This window comes from Lithobates pipiens, unplaced genomic scaffold (genome assembly GCF_037356315.1).
Source record: "Lithobates pipiens isolate NorthernLeopardFrog02 unplaced genomic scaffold, aLitPip1_a1.2 Scaffold_22, whole genome shotgun sequence".
Classification (NCBI taxonomy): Eukaryota; Metazoa; Chordata; class Amphibia; order Anura; family Ranidae; genus Lithobates; species Lithobates pipiens.
In genome coordinates this window covers 52489949-52509328 of record NW_027507784.1, presented here as the reverse complement: position 1 = coordinate 52509328, position 19380 = coordinate 52489949, and the positions used below count along the sequence as shown (strand labels likewise).

Below are 19380 nucleotides of genomic sequence, written 5' to 3'. Positions count from 1 at the left end.
AATCGATTCATGTACTGACACACCAGAAGGGGGGAAAGCACAGTGACTGAGTACTGAGCTGATTACTATGTTGCTTTTCCTTTCGCTATGTGAATCTCAGGACTAGATAGATAGAAACACAAATATTTGCAGGTAAAACTCCCTTGTTTGCATTATGTCTGTGTATTTAGCTGTTTGAAGTTCAACTTTAATGTTTTCCTCCCAAAAAGTATTACTGAACAAGTTTACAAACAAAAACACAACACAAATGACGCTTAAAAAACTTTATTTAAGGCTACTAGTTAATATTCCGAAAGCTTAGCACTTGTAATAAACATTTCAAACAGGGTTACCCTTTTTCTAAGACACGACTGATTGGAGTAAATTCTATATACAGTTCATTTTCATAGAAAAATAAGGTATATATTTTATTTTAATTTAAACAAGTTATATTTTTTCTATTTTTTTTAAATAACTTTTTTAAATAAGTGGGACGTGAGAATGGCACTTCTGGATTTAAGCCCTCGCCATTCACGGCAGATAGGCAAAGCTTGTTTCATTGTGCAGTGCAAATCCAAACGTGAAGGAAAGCATTAAACCTGTTACGGTAGAGACACATTTATAAGCAGAATCTTCTCTTTGTGGAATTCCCCAACAAGAAAACACTACTGGAAATTTCATTTACTTTGCATGCAAAGCTATACTGTATGGCTTTATGATACACCTGCTTGAATTTACAGAACACAAAGTCATCATTTTTCAAGTGACAGCCGCGTGAATCCTTGTTGAAGATCTTCTGTATTTCTATTGCTCTTCCAATAAATCCCTGAAAAGAAATTAAAGTGGAACTTCAGTAATTTTTTCATTTTTCCATCTATTAAATCCTCTGCTCTTGTTGTTTTAACTTTGGATAGTAAAACATTTTTTTTTTCTGACAGTAAATACCTTATACAGCCCACTTCCTGTTTCTTGTCTGGTAAAAAGCCTAGGCTTATGGCATCATGCACAGCTCTCTCTCTTTTAATGTTTGCCAGGAAGAGAGGGGGAATGAGTCATTGGAGGGCCAGTGAGAGCTGCAGAGCTGGGGGTGTGCCTCTGTGTAAATCCAGGAAGTGAACAGGCAGCAGCTTCAGCTGCCTTCAGTTAAAATGGTTGCAGCCAGACTTAGTGGAGGGAGATTTCAGCAGCATATTTGGCAAGTACAGAATCACAGTATATATAAAATAATATGCAAAATTGTTGGAGGGAAGCTTCAGAATGACAAATATGTTTTTATGATAAATTAAGTGAGCAGACTGCAGTTACTCTTTAAAACAATCTTGAGAATTTTTTATATTTGGTATTTTAATCTCAGTTGAATATTTGAATTGTGGTTAAATTAGGGGTGCTGCTAGGATTGTGAAGTACCTGGGGCAACCCTTGGCACCCTGTAGGAAACACTGATGTTGAGGTGGTAGGTGGGGTAACATTTTGCTAATAGTGGGAGGGGATTAAAGAGGTATGGCTAAGCAGAGTATAAGTCTACTTGCACAAAAGCCATAGTTTTTGTACCCACAAAATATGGAGTATTAGCCCTGGTCCACACTTGTGCAGTGTGGGGTACTGCATTTGATTCACACAGAAATATATAATGCACAACGTGTAGGAGTTAGGAGTATGCAATACACAGCGTGAATGGGTTAGGAGTATATATTGTAGAATGCAAAGGACAGAAGTATGTAATGTACAGGGTACAGGAGAATAAATATCACCCCACAAGCACTAATACACCACTCCCTAACATAACCAACCCCTTACTTACCCAAGCAAATATCCTAGCTCCAACACAACTCCTCCACCTCCCAAGAAAATCCCTCCTGTTTAAGAAAACCCCTCCTTGCCCCCTTAGTAAGGGGAATGTTGTTTGACTCATAAAAATGACTGATTCAAATGATTAATTTTCCATCTAAAGTGTTTGTTAACCCTAACAATGGACTTCTGTTATTTGCTCCCTTTTGGTCTGTTAAATAAGCCATTGAATGTGCTTTGTTAAGTTTAATAAGTGCAAGTAAATACTTGTTGATCCTGTCAGAACTCGTGTAAGTTGATGACTTAATTCCTTGCTTTCTGCATCTGCTAATAGTCAGCACATTATTAGTTCCTGCAGTGTTTCTGCTCTGTCTGGGATGCCTGCCCTCTATTATGGAGTTGAGGGAAAGATGTTCTTTAGTACTAACCGGGGCAAGGGGTAGGCAGGATCGGGGCACCACAAGGAGATTGGGGGAGGTGATTTGTGTTTGGAGGGGGAATTTGGGGGGAGGGGCAGCAGAAGGTAAGAATTATTCTGGGGGGGGGGCTGGGCAAGTGTGCTAGAATCAGTGATTTGGGGGGAATTGTGCTGAGAGGAGAGATGGGGAAGAGGATTTATGCTAGGATGGGGGATCTGGGGGGTTTGTGCAAGAAAAGGTAATATTGTGGCTGGGGGGGATTTGTGCTAGGAGGGATGATTAGGGGCATTTATACTGGGAAGACACCTTTTTTTTTTTAGGGGGGGGGGGATTTGTGTTAGGATGGGTGAATGGGAAGGGGAATTTGTGCTTGTATGGGGGGGAATTGGAGTGGGGAGGGGGGAGAGGATTTGTGCTCAGAGTAGACATTTGAGGGGTAGAGGATTTGTGCCAAAAAGGCAGATTTTTTTTTTTGGGGAGGGAAAAATTGTGTTGGGAGCATATGTGGAATGAGAGGATATGAGCTAAGCATGCAGATTAGCTCTCAATTTTTTGGGGGGCAGGGGATTTTTGCTGAACCATAATGCTAAAACATTTTGGGGGGTGCAATTTGGCATGTTCACCCTGGGCACTAGATGACCTTGTTTCGGGACTGGTACTACTAACATACCTCCTTCTTAGGGTGACAACGCTGCTCAGGGGTTTATTTACTAAAGGCAAATCCACTTTGCACTGCAAGTGCACTTGGAAGTGCAGTCATTGTAAATCTGAGGGGGAAATGCAAGGAAAATAAAAAAAACAGCATTTTTGCTTGCACATGATTGGATGATAAAATCAGCAGAGTTTCCCCTAATTTCAGATCTTCCCCTCAGATTTACATCGGTTGCACTCCCAAGTGCACTTGTAGTGCAAAGTGGATTTGCCTTTAATAAATAATCCCTGCATTGTTGTGAGTATGTGTCATCACCCTAAAACCGGACGTGTGTTACTGATAGAATCATCAGATGAAAAGAAGGGAATAAAAGCCTAAAAAAAAGTTGCATCTGGTAATCAGCAGTATATTAAATGTTTGTTCTTCGGTTTAGATACACATTAAAGGAAATCTGGAAGGAGAGATTCTGCTGACCTCAAAAGGGTAAGAAAAGCGTAAGCCAGCATACTGCCAAGGTAAATAATCTTGATTTACTTGTTATGCCACTTACTACCAGGTTAGTCCTGAAGTCAGAGACAATCAGGCCACTATTCTTAGAGAGAGGTCAACAGTGGCATCTCTGTGTAATATTCCCTAGTATAAGTTTACTTTTAATGTTCATTTTATTCAGTATATACTGATTGATAAGTAGACACCTTGCATCCTATTATTTAATGTTGTGAATAGATATACCTTTCTTTAACTGGGGTGTTAATTATCCAGTCCAGAAACTCTTGAGCAGCCTTTATATCGAGGGCTTTGTTGAAGTCACTGGTAAAACTGCCATCAGCATGCCGTCTGTCCATCTCTTCTGCTGAAAGATCTGGGAAACTTTATTTGGACAAAAAAGATAATGAATGTATTGAGTTCTATTATAATATCAGCACAATTTTCTGCACAATAAACTACTATAGCAAAGGCAACATAACAAAAAGCAATTCAGGTAATATTGGTTAGTGTGTGTTTTATTTTTTAATACCTTAAGCTTTTATTTTTACATGAATATTAGACTTTCTACCCTAAGTCTGAATATCTAGTGGACATATAGCACATATACAGTGAACTACTTCTAAATCATTCTGAAAGTATTTTGTAGAGTCACTGATTGTGTGAGCCAGGCAACCCCACCAAGACATATCCTGGACCTTTCTGCAGAATGGGCTAAAGGTAAGCACCAGGACCAACCCTAGGCTGTGGTTAGACAATGAAGGAGCAGCAGCAAACTGTTGATGTCATCCAGTGATCTCCAATTTTCTAAGCCTGTTCATAATCAGCCCTGTGAAAAGCACTAGAGTCCTGATGGACTTGAGTATTGCCTCTCCCTCTCCTAAACTCAATGCTGCCCTGCAAGTTCAAGGCCAGGTAGTTACAGTATGCCACCTCTCTTTAAAAATACATTACATTTTTTCAGAATTATATGGTAGTTAAACGGTGGCCATTTTTAACAGATACTGAGCTACTTACTATTGAGCAAGAAATCAAGGGGAACTCATATGCTTTTAGTCTTCAAACTTTTTCTGTATATATTATCAATATATTTGAACACCTTGAACACCTTAAAGTGATTTAAAGAGATTTTTTCTGTAAAATAACAAACAAGGTATGCTTATCTGCTTTGTGAAATAGTTTAGCACAGAGCAGCCCTGATTCTCCTTTTCTGGAGTTCCTCGCCAGCACTCCCAGCTTCTCCCCCTCCCAATGCTCCCATAGCAAGCCATTTGCTATGAAGGCACTCAAGCGGGCTTGATCCAGAGCCATGTTGTGTGTGTCCATTGACACACACACTAAGCACAGCTCAGCCCTACCCTCACTGTCTCCTCACAGTCTGTGATGGACAACAGCAGGAGTCAATGGTCTCCATGGCCAGTGAGGAGAAAGAGAGTGAGAAGAAAGAGCCCTTGCTCTTGGACACATCGCTGGATCAAAGCATTTGGGAAAGGGGGGGGGGGGGGCTGGGCGAGTGAACACAAATCGTTTTGTACCTTAAAACAAAGGGTACATTAATGTAAAAAAAAAACACTTCTGTCTTTAGAGCCATTTTAATTATTTATTGCAGTTTTTCTCTTTTCCAGTTCTGACTTCAAAGGACTTAAATATCAACTTAAAATTATGATAAATGATTTGTTGTAATGAATAATTGAAGGGCAGTAAAACAATTGAAATACTTGCCTTCAATACGGTTTATCGCGGCCTAGTCAAATTATCAATTTCCTTAGTGTTTGGCCACATCCTTTGTGCTAAAGGGTAAAATAAGCCAAACTTGACTCTCATCCTACCCTTCAAGAGATCACATGACCTGATTTTGGTATGTGAGTAGCACTGAAATAGCCTGGGGGCTTTTTTTTTCATGCAAGAAAATATTTTAGCTTTTCAAATACTATTTTGTATCCATTCCAGCAACCTTATTCACATAGCTTTATATTAATATTTAAGTAAAGGTCAAATTTAAGTTATCCTCAATCTCAAAATTACACTTTTTAAAAGCAGAAAATCTACTTTAAAGGTTTTATTTTGGCAGCTGCATTTGATGAAAACTTTTAAATATATTTTACAATTCTTTTTAACACCTATTGGCTCAAAGTGTATTTTAGTTTTATATTGTATTTAAATATATATGGGGTGATACATATTATTCTTGTTAATTATTATCATCACCTCCAACCAACACAGGCTTCCTAGGATTATTTTTGGATATTCCATGTATTATGTAAGTAACAATTAACAAAATGTGGTTATAATCTTTATAGGTATATATTTTTGGAGCCAAAAGGCTATGACATAATTATTTCTCTATGTAATTTGAATTATCAAAGTGTAATGTAGGAAAAAAGCATAAAAAGCAGTGTCTGTGTGCAAATCCTTACTTTCTTTTTGGTCTTCCTTTAATTAGCCAATCAACAAATTCTTTGGCTGCTTTTTCCTCCAAATAGCTGCTCATATCACTAGTGAAGGTTCCATCTGCGTGTCTTGATAATCTCCTAGACAATGAAAAAGTCTTTTGAATTTGGGATGCTTTCAATTATTCATCACAATATCATGATTTCTTAAAGTGTATACCTACTTTTTGTAGTTTTGGATAAAGTAGGGAAGTATTAAGACACATATTATGATTTTATTCCTGTCTGTGTCTCTGCTAGGTAGATTTACCCTCTTGATAATTGTACTGTGACCATTGTCACTGAGATAAAAGTGATGTAAAATCCAACATTTTACAGTTTTGCCAAAATAAGAGGTGTGGAAAGCAAGTTGAGGGAACTCATGTTCCGAGACACTGGAGACAAGGGAGAAGGCCACTCACTTTATTGGGATTTTTTCTAATTTTCTGTTGGTTTCCCAAAACAGAAAGTGAAGATAAATCTTCCCAATAGGGTAGAGACAGCAAATAATAAACTGACAGGGTTGTAATCTTTCCCTACTCTATCAAAAACTATAAAATACATTTGGGCTATACATTAAACTTTAATTGTAATGCAGGATGCTGAATGGAAATTTATACATGTAAAATTAAATTTATATATGCAAAAGTCCCCCAGTAAAAATATTGTGTAACTTATAACTGGTAAAAAAGTTGCATCTTTTAGAGTTCATAACTCAGTTTAGAATTTAGGATGTCTTCAGCAATTGAAAAGGTGGCATTTTGTAAAATGAATCACTTTGGTAGAATATAGTGGGGGTTTGGAAGATATGGGATCTGTTATCTTTTGTCGAAGTTCATGGTCAGTCTGTAGAGTTTATTCATGAATCATAAATCATTTAAGAATAATCGCCAAGTTCCCAAAACATTTCAAGCATCATCTCTGATTTGCCATATATTTCCTTATAATGTAAATGAATCACAATCATGAGCATATGGAGAAAATAAATTGCATAACTAGAAGCACTCTTCAGTAAATTTTGTCAAAATGATTAGTAGATCAAGTAATATAGGAAGCTAAAGGTATATGCAAACCTATATTCAAACTTGACCCTATGTCATCTGCCTTTTGAGAACCCCTATTGGCACTTTGATTTGAAGGATGGCCTCAGTGAGTAATAGGGCAGTTGACTCTTGTTGGAATGGTCAAGATTTAGATTCAACTTCAGCTCCCTCTATTCAGATCTGCTGTTTACTTTGGAAAGTTTTTCAGTGAACATAACTTTTGCTTATGCATTTTAACATCACTTGACCACAGTTTCACTTACTTTATTTATTTCAGGTACTTATATAGCACCATCAATTTACACAGCGCTTTGCATATACATTGTAAATTTACATCAGTCCCTGCCAGGAGCTTACAATCTAAGCTCCCTAACTCACATTCATACATACACATACTAGGGCCGATTTAGACAGGATCCAATTAACTCACTAGCATGTCTTTGGAGTAGGGGAGGAAGCCCACATAGGCACAGGGAGAACATGCAAACTCCAGGCAGGTAGTGCCATCGTTGGAATTTGAACCAGTGACCCTTTTGCTGCTAGGGGAAAGTGCCAACCACTACACCACTGTGCTGCCAAACTTACGTTTTTTTTATATTTTTATATTTTCAAGTGAAAAGAATCTGAGATCGACCATAGATAGCTGAAGAAAAGTATATCAGTAGGTGAATTCTTTTGATCATTGAAATAATTGGCAAAAGTGGACTTTTTCTGTTTCAAGAAACAGCTTAGATAAAAGCAAATGCAAAACTTTAAAATTCTGTTTCAAGAAACAGCTTAGATAAAAGCAAATGCAAAACTTTAAAACATTTACATGTAAATTCTAATCTATTCTGTGCTACATTATTTTGTTTGTGAATGATTTATCTTTTCTCTTTCAGTATCTTGTGTTTTGTATTTGCCATGTGGCTTAAAGACAAAAATGTGATGTAAAACATAGCAAAGGAAGTAAAAAAAATTACAAGATTCTTTCCCATTTAATAAGACCAGGATTCTCTATAAAAGGATGTAAGTGTAATGTAGCCAAAAAGGCTGATAATGAAATAGATTAAATACATTATAAGCAGAAAAAGTTTATATTAGAAAAATAACTTTGTGGTGTTCTTACAGTTTTTTTGGTTTTCCTTTTATCAACCAGTCAATAAATTCTTTGGCTGCTTTTTCTTCTAAGAACTGGGTTACATCATTGGTATATGTGCCTTCTGCGTGCCTCTCAAATTGAACATTACGCTTTGATATTCCTCTAGAAAGACAAATTTAACAATTAAATGCAATTATTTATGGGCTTTTCATCTAAAACAGTGTTTCCCAAAGTGTGGGTCATGTACCACTCATGATATGTAGTCAACGTGCAGGTGGTCCACAACACGGCAGACATGTGAGAGGGCATATGTTGACAGCAGTGATAGCAGCCAATATTTGTTAGCCATAGATGTGAAGTGTTTATGCTTCTTTGGATTTTGATTGAATACTGGGTTTCTCCAAGGGTAATGCATTGACCAGATTTAAACATAAATGAATGTAATTCATTTTGTATAAAGAGTGAATTCAGATGGGTTTTTTTTGTAACATAGGTAGTATGTTGACACTGCAAATTAATGTTATGATGGTGGTACACAATTGACCAAGGTTTTGAAAAACACTGGTCTAGCATATTTAATGATCACAAGACATAGGCCACTGCTATTGGCAGGCTGTATAGCTATTGCAGACAAAAACAAGGGTGCAACATTTCAACAGGTAATGTTTAAGGGTTGAACTTGGCCCCTAACATGTCTTCTTTCTGCTTAATTCTTACACCTTTATTTATCCATTAATATGATGTTTAATATGATGTTTATGGGGAGAGGATATTTATCTTTTTTTATTTTGTATAAAATAGAATATTTAAAAACCCTATTAGTATATTATTTGCTGCCTGTGTCCCATTGGGGGGATTTTCCTTCTTTCTTGAAGGAAAATCTTGTCCGGAAGGTGCAATAGAAGGTAAAGGGACAACTCTACTATCTAATAGTGAAATTCCTATCACTTTCTGTCTCTGTGACAGTGGTCAAGAGAGAGGGTGAATCTTATTTTTAGATAAATTTTGGAAGAGTAAAAATCTCTACCATTTTTTTTAATTACTATTATTGCTGTCTTTGTTTCTGCTGGGGAGATTCACCCTCACTATTGGTCCCAGTAACCGTTGTCACCCATAGAAAAAGTGATGGGAAATACAAAGATTTGCAATTGTCCCAGCAACAGAAGTGTAGTAAAAATCATTGACTGGGGAAAATTGTTCTGGATATCCCTTCACTTGGAAAGACCTCCACTGACTTCCTGCTGTGTCTCTGGTATAGGATGTGAAGAGCAATCTTTCTTATGGGACAAAGACAAAAAAAAATGGGGTCTTACTCATTGCCTACTCTATCCAATAATAAGATGTATAAATGCAGCTACCTAGCTTACAGATATGTAGTTTTGGGCAAATGGACAAAGCTCTATCTAATCATGTATCAAGAATGCATGTTTCTTTTCCTGCAGCACAGATGGTGTGTTCATTGACTAAAAGAGGTTTTCATGCTCACATTTTTGCAAGTTCTTTGTGCAAAAAAGGTAAAATTATGAATGGGGAGTATATATTGTGAGCCCGGTTACATGTGCTGCTTTGTGTCCAAAGGACTTTACCTATTTCTATGCACATTTATTTAGGTCTGGAATGCTAAAAATTAGCTTATCATCCTTTAACTAATTTCTATTTGCCGGTAGACATGTTGCTCACACAATATAACTTTGGGTTTAAAAGGGAAAAAGGTAAATTGATCAAACTACACAACCAAGGCTTGTGCTAAACAGTGATGGTAAGGTTCAATGGATACATGTAAAGCACTGACATAGGATCATAATAACAGAAAGGTTTGACAGAATTGGAGGGGACCTATATGTTACCATCTAAAACAGAACGTTAAACTCTGTTGGCTCCATATTTCTTACCCGCTTCTTTTTGAGTTCATTAACCACTGGACAAAGTCTTGAGCCCGCCTGGAGTCTAGGTACTTGCTGTAATCACTAGTAAATGTGCCTTGTGAATGACGTTTAACTTCATTGTGCTGATCTGAATCATCTAGTGCTTCAGTCCTTGCAGCTTTGACTGATCTGCGTATACAATTTTTTAATTGATGATATAAGTATCTATCAAGAGCCTGGGGGGGTATTATTCTGAACTCTACACTTCTATAGCTAGCCTACATGATGAAACACAGAGTGGTTGCAAAATTGAGTCCTACAATAAAATTCTCTTTGGTCAACCATGTATCATAGCGTAGAAGACTTTATTTTTTAATCTTGCTGATTTCTTTTAGAATCATGTGTCCTGATATATGAGAAAAAAACTGATTTCTAACATCCTCATTGATTGCTAATTTTTCCCTGCAGAGGACAATATGGAAGTGACTACTAAATTGCATATATTTTAATAACTTCTTCCTGCTAAAAAAAAAAAAATATATATATATATTTAAAGCCAAAACGTTTTTTTTCTTAGTTTTAAATGTTAAAACTTTTGTGTGTTTTTTGTTGTCTACAGGGTTGATTTAATTAAAGCAAATAGGCTGCTCACTTTGCAAGGAAAGCTTCCGTTAGCTTAGTGAATGCAGCAAAGCTGTGCTGACTTCCATCATCCAATCATATGCAAGAAAATTACTATTTGTGTTATTTTCCTTGGTCATGCAAGGTGAATTCTCACAACATTCACTAAGCATAAGCTCTTCACTTTTCAAAGAAATATTCCCTATTTGCCTTTAGTAAACCGATCTCTATGTCCTGACTGACAAAATGTATACTTTGTCATAAAAAATGGTCACCAGGACAGTAAGTAAGGGGAAATCCAAAATTTGACAGTTGTCACTAGAAGAGGAATAGAGCAAATCTTCTGAAAGGGACACACATATGTCCAAATGTGGGATTTTCCCTCATTTTGGAGAGATATCCTCTTACATCCTGTTGTGCCTCTGAGACAGGAAGTGAGAAGTCTGCCAAAAAGAATGCAAACAGCAAAAAAAAAAAAAAGGTGTCAATCCTTCCCGAATATATTCAAAGCTAAAAATAAGTAATGGCTTTAGCAACAGTTTAAGAATAATTCAGGAATTTATGATAATTCAATCATTCATAAATAAATATGAATTAATAAAATAACTATTAAGATAATATAAGTAAGGAACAGTTTTAGACTGGTGAACGTAATCTAAATAATCTGTCTCCACTTGTTAAAAAAAAAAAACTTATCTTGAAATCTTATGTCTACTAAATATTTAAAATACGCACACTATTCTTGCGCTTTATTAAACAACAAAAAAATATACCAAACTATGGTATATTAAACAGGTTACTAGCTCCTGACCCTAATACTAGTACTTAGGACTCTTACATTAAAGGAGTAGATTTCAGTGATTTATGATACGGTTCAATAGGTGTTATGACTAAGGCTGATTTTCTAAAGGCGTTGAGAATTACTCAAAATATGGAGCAAACGTCCACTACAGTACAATTAGCCAATGATGTGAAAAGCAAATTGCTTTTGTTACTGTTTTAACCTACACACAACTGGATATTCAGCGTCAATAGGCATTTGCTTTGCACATGGTTAGAGACTTTAAGTGAAATTTCACTCAATTTAAGTGACAATTCTCAACTTCTATAGTGAATCAGATACACTGAGGGCTTTTCTTAAGAAAAAAGAAAAAAAAAACATGTATAACATGTATCTCTACTGTTGAGCCACATGATCTTAGTAGAGTCTTAATAGACACCATTCTTTTTACACGGGTGCAGGGATGTTCAAACACCTTCCAGTAAGGAATTAGCCAACAAGGAAAGACTTTGACTGATCCACTTTGAAGACATAGGGAGCTTTTTTTTTCTTTTGTTAAATTATTAAATTATTTTGGGCATATTGAAGTGATACCATCTTCTTCACATACAAGTCACATATTGTAATTCTCAAAAACACTGTGTGGAAGCAAAAGACATGTGGTTTATATAACCTTCCATGTTACAGGCACTTAAAATAATATGCCACAAGATATCCCCCTTGCAATCGTTAAATTGACTTTTTAAGTTAGAACATATTTTCTCAAGTTAAAAGTGGCCATAAGAGATACAATTACGTCTTAGGAAAAAGAAAACTCTAAATACAGTAAAGCATGTCTTTATGTGAGATGGTTTTTGCTGGGATAAACCTAAAAACCTAAAACAAGCCTTTATACAAATTGTAAAGTTTTTTTTTTTCAATAATGGAATAGTTAATGTTGTCTGCACTTCCTGTTATAAAGACACAACATAGTGGGTGAAAAATGAGTGAAACTAATTTTCTTTCAATACATAGTGACATAATTTATATCTTTTAATATTGTTTTACATTTAATTATAAAGGAAAATAGACTTGTAATTCAAGAACTAGCTAAAAAACAGCCCAACCAAAAATGACATTTTAGTTATAGGTAAATATGGTAGGCTTAATTAATTACCAGCTGTCATCTGTTTTCTAACAGCTTTTAATTACATAAAAAAACTTTAAAAAGTTTTGCATGTAATCCCAGCAATCTACCACCTGCAATTTCAGTCATTCCCAGTGACCAATCAACATTGATATGGAAATTGATGCCTTTTGATTGATAATATGTTAGTTTTCATCAGTTTCCATTACAATTTTGATTGCTTGCCTAAAGCTGGGAACTATTGAACCCATAGATGGGCTATTGCTGTTGATTGCTCAATTCTATGGTAATGGTAAGGCCAGCGTAAAATTAGTGAGATGCATCTGAATTTACCACCATAATCTCCTAAAAGCCATCATCTGGGGAAAGGGGCTCACTCTCATAGGTGAGTAAAATTTGATTCTTTGTAGAATGCTGAGACTTCTCTTGTGAGAGATCCCACTGCTAGAATTGACAGTGGATATAAGAAGCCATGAAGCGATTCAGCACTCCACAGTTCACCAATAAACAAAATATTAATTTTAGTAGAATTAACCCTTTAGGTTTTTGACAGTTCAGTACATCTTTGTCCATAGACTAAGTTGCATAAAACATTAGCACCTTGCAGCTGTCAGAGAAAACCTTCAGTCCACTTAGTTTAAGAAATAATAAATTTCAGCATGATTTACTAGCAAACAAATGACATTATATACTGGGATCTGTGGTTATTCAACAGCTTAGAGGCCACTAATTAACCAAATATCCAATATAATAATAAAAATACCAAAAAGAATGAAATGAACTTTGATCAGCTGGATACATACCTGGACTTGTCCTCTGTTTCCTGGATAGGACTTTGGAAACTTCCTCGCAGTAACATAAAAAGAAGCCCCACCATATAATAAATGCTTTTCATGTTTTTTCTGCAACAGATTAAACAATAACAGTTTCCATCAGTTGTGCCAATAATCAATTATGCTGACAGCAGTAAAACATTACCACAAAAATTGCAAAAAAAAAAAAAATCTGGTCATATAAATTGTGTGCTTAAGTGAGCTGAATGCTAATGATTATGCACATTGCAAAACTTCTTTATCTTATGCACACAACAACGCTTAACTATTTAAATTAGAGAGCATCTATTATAGAAATATAAGGATTAAAAACTAAACACTAGGAAGGGATTGACACCTTTAATCTTCAACAAGTTATGATGCAAATGAGTATGCCTAATATTCTGCTAGGACCAAGAAGCTGAATAGCCATATCTATTTGCATCTAGCTCATAGAAAGAAATTATCCCAACTAACAGTGAAAGAGAAGCATACACTTATTAATAACTAATTAATGATATGGCTTTCCAATATATAGTATGTTCATTGTTTATATTGAATAACATTTCTTATTTAGTAGGTGGCTTGGGTAACCTTAACTTATTTCAAAGTTTTAAACAAATACTTCATAGAACTAAAGTTTTCAACACTTAATACTGTTTTATATTAAAATATATATTAATTGCTAACTTAAAAATAAACTTATAGAAATTCATCATTCCTTACAATGCAAATATATTTATGCAGTTGCACATGTCTAGAAAATATATTTTGGTTTAAAAAATCTGTAATGAAATAAAATAAATTACAAAAGCTAAATTTAACATTTCAAAGGCAATTTTAACATGAAGAAATTCCAATTTAATATTCAAAGATTTAATAAACCAAACATAAATGTAACTCAATAAATTAATATAAACATTATGTTATGAATAATTATTGTGATTACTTGATAGTAAAATAGAAGGGTAAAAAACTGTAAAACATAGAAAAAAACTATGTAGAAAATAAAAATAATTAAGCTTTCATAAAAACCTTCCAAGACAGTGGCCACTGGCTAGCTGTATGGCACTCCATAGGACAATGCTCACCGTGAAATGGACTTCTGGAAATGGCCAAAATGAAGCTCCTTCTGAAGATACTTTTCAGTCTTTTCTGATGATTCCAACTGCTTCTGCCACAAAGCATTTTATACTCTTTTCAGCTTCATTGAACATTGTGAGGATGCATTGTATCCATTAATTCTGACACAGATGATCATGTGATTGCTGATGCTTTAAATGTTAAGATACAACTGACTTCTCTTTGTGTAATTTACACATTAGAGACGGCTGGCAAATCATCGTGAAAGAATTGCACATGTACAAGTGCTTCCTTTTCAGGTGTAATGCAAGTCCAGGTATAACGCAATGTCAGATGGCAGGGAACGTGAATTGTTCTTCACACAATCAACTTATGCACAAAAGGGAGTTTATCATGATTTTGTTATACGTTCTCATAGAATATGTATGGAATAATATAACTTAATATGTTATGTATGTGTTAATTTATAGCTAACTATTTCATGCATTCAGTGGTATTAAAGTATCATTAAAATCTCATATATGCTTTAGGAACTTAATGTCATTTCAAGACTTATCTTCAATATTTGTTACATATGAAGCTTTTATTAAAATATCCAGTTATCCTGCAGTGAAGGTTCTTGTTTAAAGGGTAACTCTTTTGTGGCAAAAAAATATCAAATAAAAAAAAAATATATAGCATATAAAATTTCTATACAAGCCATACTGTAATTGAATGTTATTAAAAAATCATTTTCCTTTTCAATCTGCAGTTTCTGTAAAATCCAATGCAATATGGCAACTTAGAGGCCTCCTGTACACAGTTGGTGTGCAAAACTTCCTCAAAATTGAATTTTCTGCTTGTGTGATTGGCATTCTGATTTTTCCAAAAGTCTGCACTAAGTACAAGTCAGATTTTAGGCATCCTCTGCAACGATAATGTAATTTTTGGTGTGATACTCCCAAATGTTCATTGTTTCTAAAGGGATGCAGATCCTGCAACTTTCCTCATTAGAATACTGCAAGTGCATCAGCTGATTACTAATGAAAATGGCCATTCAGATTCATTCTGCACATGACATAATCAAACATACCGCTTTTTCTTCAGAGCAGAATCAGGTCTAGATCTGTTTGTTAAAATCCTTGCAATGTACATAGATCACTCAAAGTGGATTATTTTTTCACAATAAAAGCGGAGTTACTCTTTGCGCACGTATTATTATAGGGTGACAACACTCTGTCCCCGTCTTCCAAATGTGCTTCTGGATTGTCACACTGTCATTTTACCTTCAGTTGGGGACTAAAAGGCAATTTTTTACACACATTATACAAGAATGGTCCACTGCTGTCACCACCAGGAAAACCACACAAAGAAATGACCATGCAGTGATTTTTGGAGTACATGTAGGCAGTAAGTGGCTGAAAAGAGGCAGCAGGAGATAAGCAGCATGAAGATATAACAGAATGAAAAATAATTTTACAATGGTAATTGTTCATGATACACAGTGCTTTAATAAATTTAAGGGTAGATTTACTAAAACTGGATAGAGCAAAACGGTTGCAGCTGTGCATGCTAGCCAATCAGCTTCTAAATTCAGCTGGTTCAATTAAGCTTTGACGGAAAAAAAAAAACTGGAAGCTGATTGGTTTCTATGCAGAGCTGCACTACATTTTGAACTCTACAGTTTTAGGAAACAAACTTCTTACTGTCAATATGTAGGGGTTTTTACTGTATCTAAATTATTACGGTAGTAGTAATGACTTGAATTAGGGTTATAAGGAATCCATTACTACGACACACAATTTATTTGACCTGGTGTTGTAAATCTGTGACATCAGCAATGTTTTATTCTTGACAAAATCAAGCCAAAAAAGCATTCTATTTTCTTTAAAGGACTGCCCTCAAACTTACATATGCTTCAAAGTGCTGCATCTCTTTATTTTTAGATTGGCTTCCCAGGTTGAACATAAACTAAATCAAGACTTTAATGTGAATATAAAAAGTATTCAGTAAAAAAATACATAAAGCTTATCTGTAAAATATATTTTAAAACAATAAAAATGAGCCCTGTATAGTCTAACAGAATAATTAGGATTCATTCAAACCTTTGGTCAAGTATCCTAACATACATTGTCCATCCAACTTGAACTTGACACTTCAACTTATGACAACATAAATATCATGTTACCTGTACATAGACCAAATATTAGACCAATGAAGTCATTGTAAACCTAATTTACTTGTGTGCCAATATACAGGACACATACCAATATCAGCATCCAGATAATATCAGTTAATATACAGAATTAGTAATATGGAAAATCTAGTCAGGTAATAACTGCATCCTCCATGGTATGACCACATCTATTATTATTTGCCTTGATCTTGAAGCTGAATGTTTAGACCTCAGAAGTTTGGCTGAACATATCTATATAGTAGGAATGTTGGTAATCTTAATGCTCTGGCCTTCTGTATATTTTACCAGAGTTGACTGGGATAGGCATATTGTTTTGAATTTTCAATGCAATTTAGGTTTGTAATTGGTAAAGCGTTTAGGACAAATTATATACAATCCTAGAACAAATGATATTGGATGGCCACTAATCTTACAGACCTATGAAGTCACTACCATGAGCCAGGGTGAAAATGTTGTCTTATTGGGGTGGCATTAGTCAAAGTTGTAGTCTCAGCTGATTTTGCAACTAAAAACAAAAAAAAGTAAAGCAAGTGGTTGAGACTTAAAATTGTAAATGGCCTTCAAAACAAAGCTACACCCCCTGGCAGGCTCTTTTAGGCTAACCGATTGAGTAGGCACCAGGACATACCAAAAAATTTACATCTTCTATATTTCTAGATTAACAATTGCTTGCTGGCTTGAGCATGGCAATCCTTGTCTATCCTGTTCACAGTAATACAAGCAAAACTATCGTAGATAATCATAAATGAAAAATTATCAGCCAATTTGCATGACAAAATGCCTTTATTTGAAAAAAATTGCGACCCATGGACATGTTATATCTCAGGGAACAATGAATGGCATTGTGGGATGAAATCTCTAGATGGATGAAGAGGTGGGACTTGCATCTATCTTATCTTTTCTTTTTTTCTTCTTCTCTCCTATGTCTTATCTCTTTGAGTTAAATGCATTCATTCATATATACCAAATTTCTATCAGTCTTTGTTGCAGATTTTTTCATGTCCTTTTCATAGAGATATTTTAAAGGCATTATCACTGGAAGGAAAGGCCTCCTTTTCTTGCATCCAATCCAGAACAGAATGTATGCCATTATTCAAGAAACCTTGTGCATTACGGGTTTGTGAATGGTAACGTGACCCGATATGCTATGTTTTGTGTACAATTATTTTACTTTGAAAATAATAAAAATATTGGAAACAAAAACAGACCTACCGTATGTGTGGGTTAAAGCTAATAAACTACCAGGAGTGGTATTTACCTAGAGGTCCCTTTATATAACTGTAATTTGCAGATCACTCTCAGGAGCCCCAAAGCCCAGGGCACAGCAATATGCAAATAGCATCTGCTTTGGCCTCACATGTTTTTTGCCCATTAACAATAGATGTCAGCAATAACTGTTATGAACCTGCATCGAGCAGGGAGGTGAAAATTACGTTTCTGGATTTGTCGCTATTGGATAACAATTTTTAGCACTATTGGGGGCTCTGCAAGCTGTGGATGTTTATGTGGACACCTCTAGGTGCCTGACCCTCAGTCTTCCATGAGTTTAACAGCTTAAAGCTGCACATAGGGTTGTTTTTACTCCTCACTTTAAAGATAGCTTTTCACTATTCACTGACTGCATAATGATCATGTTGCTGGCGAATGGTCAAAATCAAGTGTTATATCAGTCTTAGTCATTTCCTATAAGGGCCATTATATTGCCATGGACAGACCTAGTCTACCTATGTAAATCATTGATAGCAATGTTTAGAAGAAGCCTATTTTGCCCTATGCTAAAAATCCAGTCTAGGTTTGCATACATATTATATTACAGTTTTAATTAAATGAAACAGCACTGTGCCGCTGTTATGTTCAATAAGCTAAATATTTAGTTTTCTTAATTCTTTGCTTTTTTATTGTAATTATTTGACTACATTAAGAGCATTGCTAAAATGAAATCTGTTGCTTTGTGCAAACTGCCGTGCTGCAACGTCATAGGTTTAATTTGACAAAGTATTATCTATATACAGCCTTCTGTGTGAAATGATCAGGAGAAATGGCCCTGGCTTGTTCTAATAAACACAGTTGTAAAATATCCTATTTGTAACATTTGCTGAAAAAAATACTTTCTACATCTTAGGCATTTTTTGGCAGAAAAAATATTTGTATGGAATTTTTTCACTGTAATATAAACATTCATATATGTCCTTTAAACCAGGAAAACTAAGACAAATATTTGTATCTTTGTATGCACTGGGAGCATATAAAATTGATCCGGCTCTACTATTTAAGTGGTTAACATGGAGCTACTAGGTTAGTTGTACTGTCCTACTGAAAATGTCTCATGCTGCTTCCCTCCTTCCCTATTCAAATAGTGACTCTTATTCTACAGACACATAGGGATTGATTTAGGTCAGTTGGCTTCAGTATAACTCACACAAATAGGAAATATAAGGGGAATAGAAAGACACTGAATTTGAAGAGAGCTAACTTCCCTAAACTACGAACCTTGCTAGAAGGCACAAATTGGGATAATATATTAGGAACAAAGAACACGGAGGAGAGATGGGTTTGCTTTAAGAGCATATTAAATAAGGGCATTAGCCAATGCATCCCATTGGGTAAAAAATTTAAAAGAGCGAACAAAGTCCTGGATGGCTTAACTCCAATGTAAAAATGCATATAAAAACAAAGGAGAAGGCCTTCAAAATATACAAGGTTGAGGGATCATCATCAGAATTCTGACTTTATAAAGAATGCAACAAGAAATGTAAGGGAGCAATAAGGATGGCTAAGATAGAACATGAGAGACACATAGCAGAGGAAAGCAAAAAAAATCCCAAGAAATTCTTTAAGTATGTAAACAGTAAAAAAGGGAGATATATATATATTGGCCTCATAAAGAATGAGGAAGGACATCTGGTTACAAAGGATAGGGCGATGGCGAAGGTATTGAATTCATTTTTCTCCTCAGTCTTCGCGAGGGAATCGAGGGGCTTCAGTAACCAAAACTGCAGTGTTTATCCTCATGACACATTACAGGAAGCACCTCCATGG

General features: G+C 35.3%; 1 protein-coding gene across 2 annotated transcripts; it reads right to left on the bottom strand.

Annotated features, from left to right (window-relative positions):
* Window positions 1-248: 248 nt before the first annotated feature.
* Window positions 249-14325, bottom strand: GCG (glucagon). 2 transcript variants are annotated; one of them, XM_077447580.1, is made up of 7 exons: window positions 14174-14325; window positions 13074-13172; window positions 9770-9931; window positions 7905-8039; window positions 5742-5855; window positions 3571-3708; window positions 249-805 (listed from the first exon to the last, which is right to left on the bottom strand). In XM_077447580.1, the coding sequence occupies exons 2-7, from the start codon at window positions 13163-13165 to the stop codon at window positions 784-786; spliced, it is 663 nt and encodes a 220-aa protein (XP_077303706.1). In that variant the 5' UTR covers window positions 13166-13172; window positions 14174-14325; the 3' UTR covers window positions 249-783. The 2 variants fall into 2 exon arrangements, with proteins under 2 accessions (XP_077303706.1, XP_077303707.1); XM_077447581.1 differs by lacking the exon at window positions 5742-5855.
* Between the last annotated feature and the right edge of the window lie 5055 nt (window positions 14326-19380).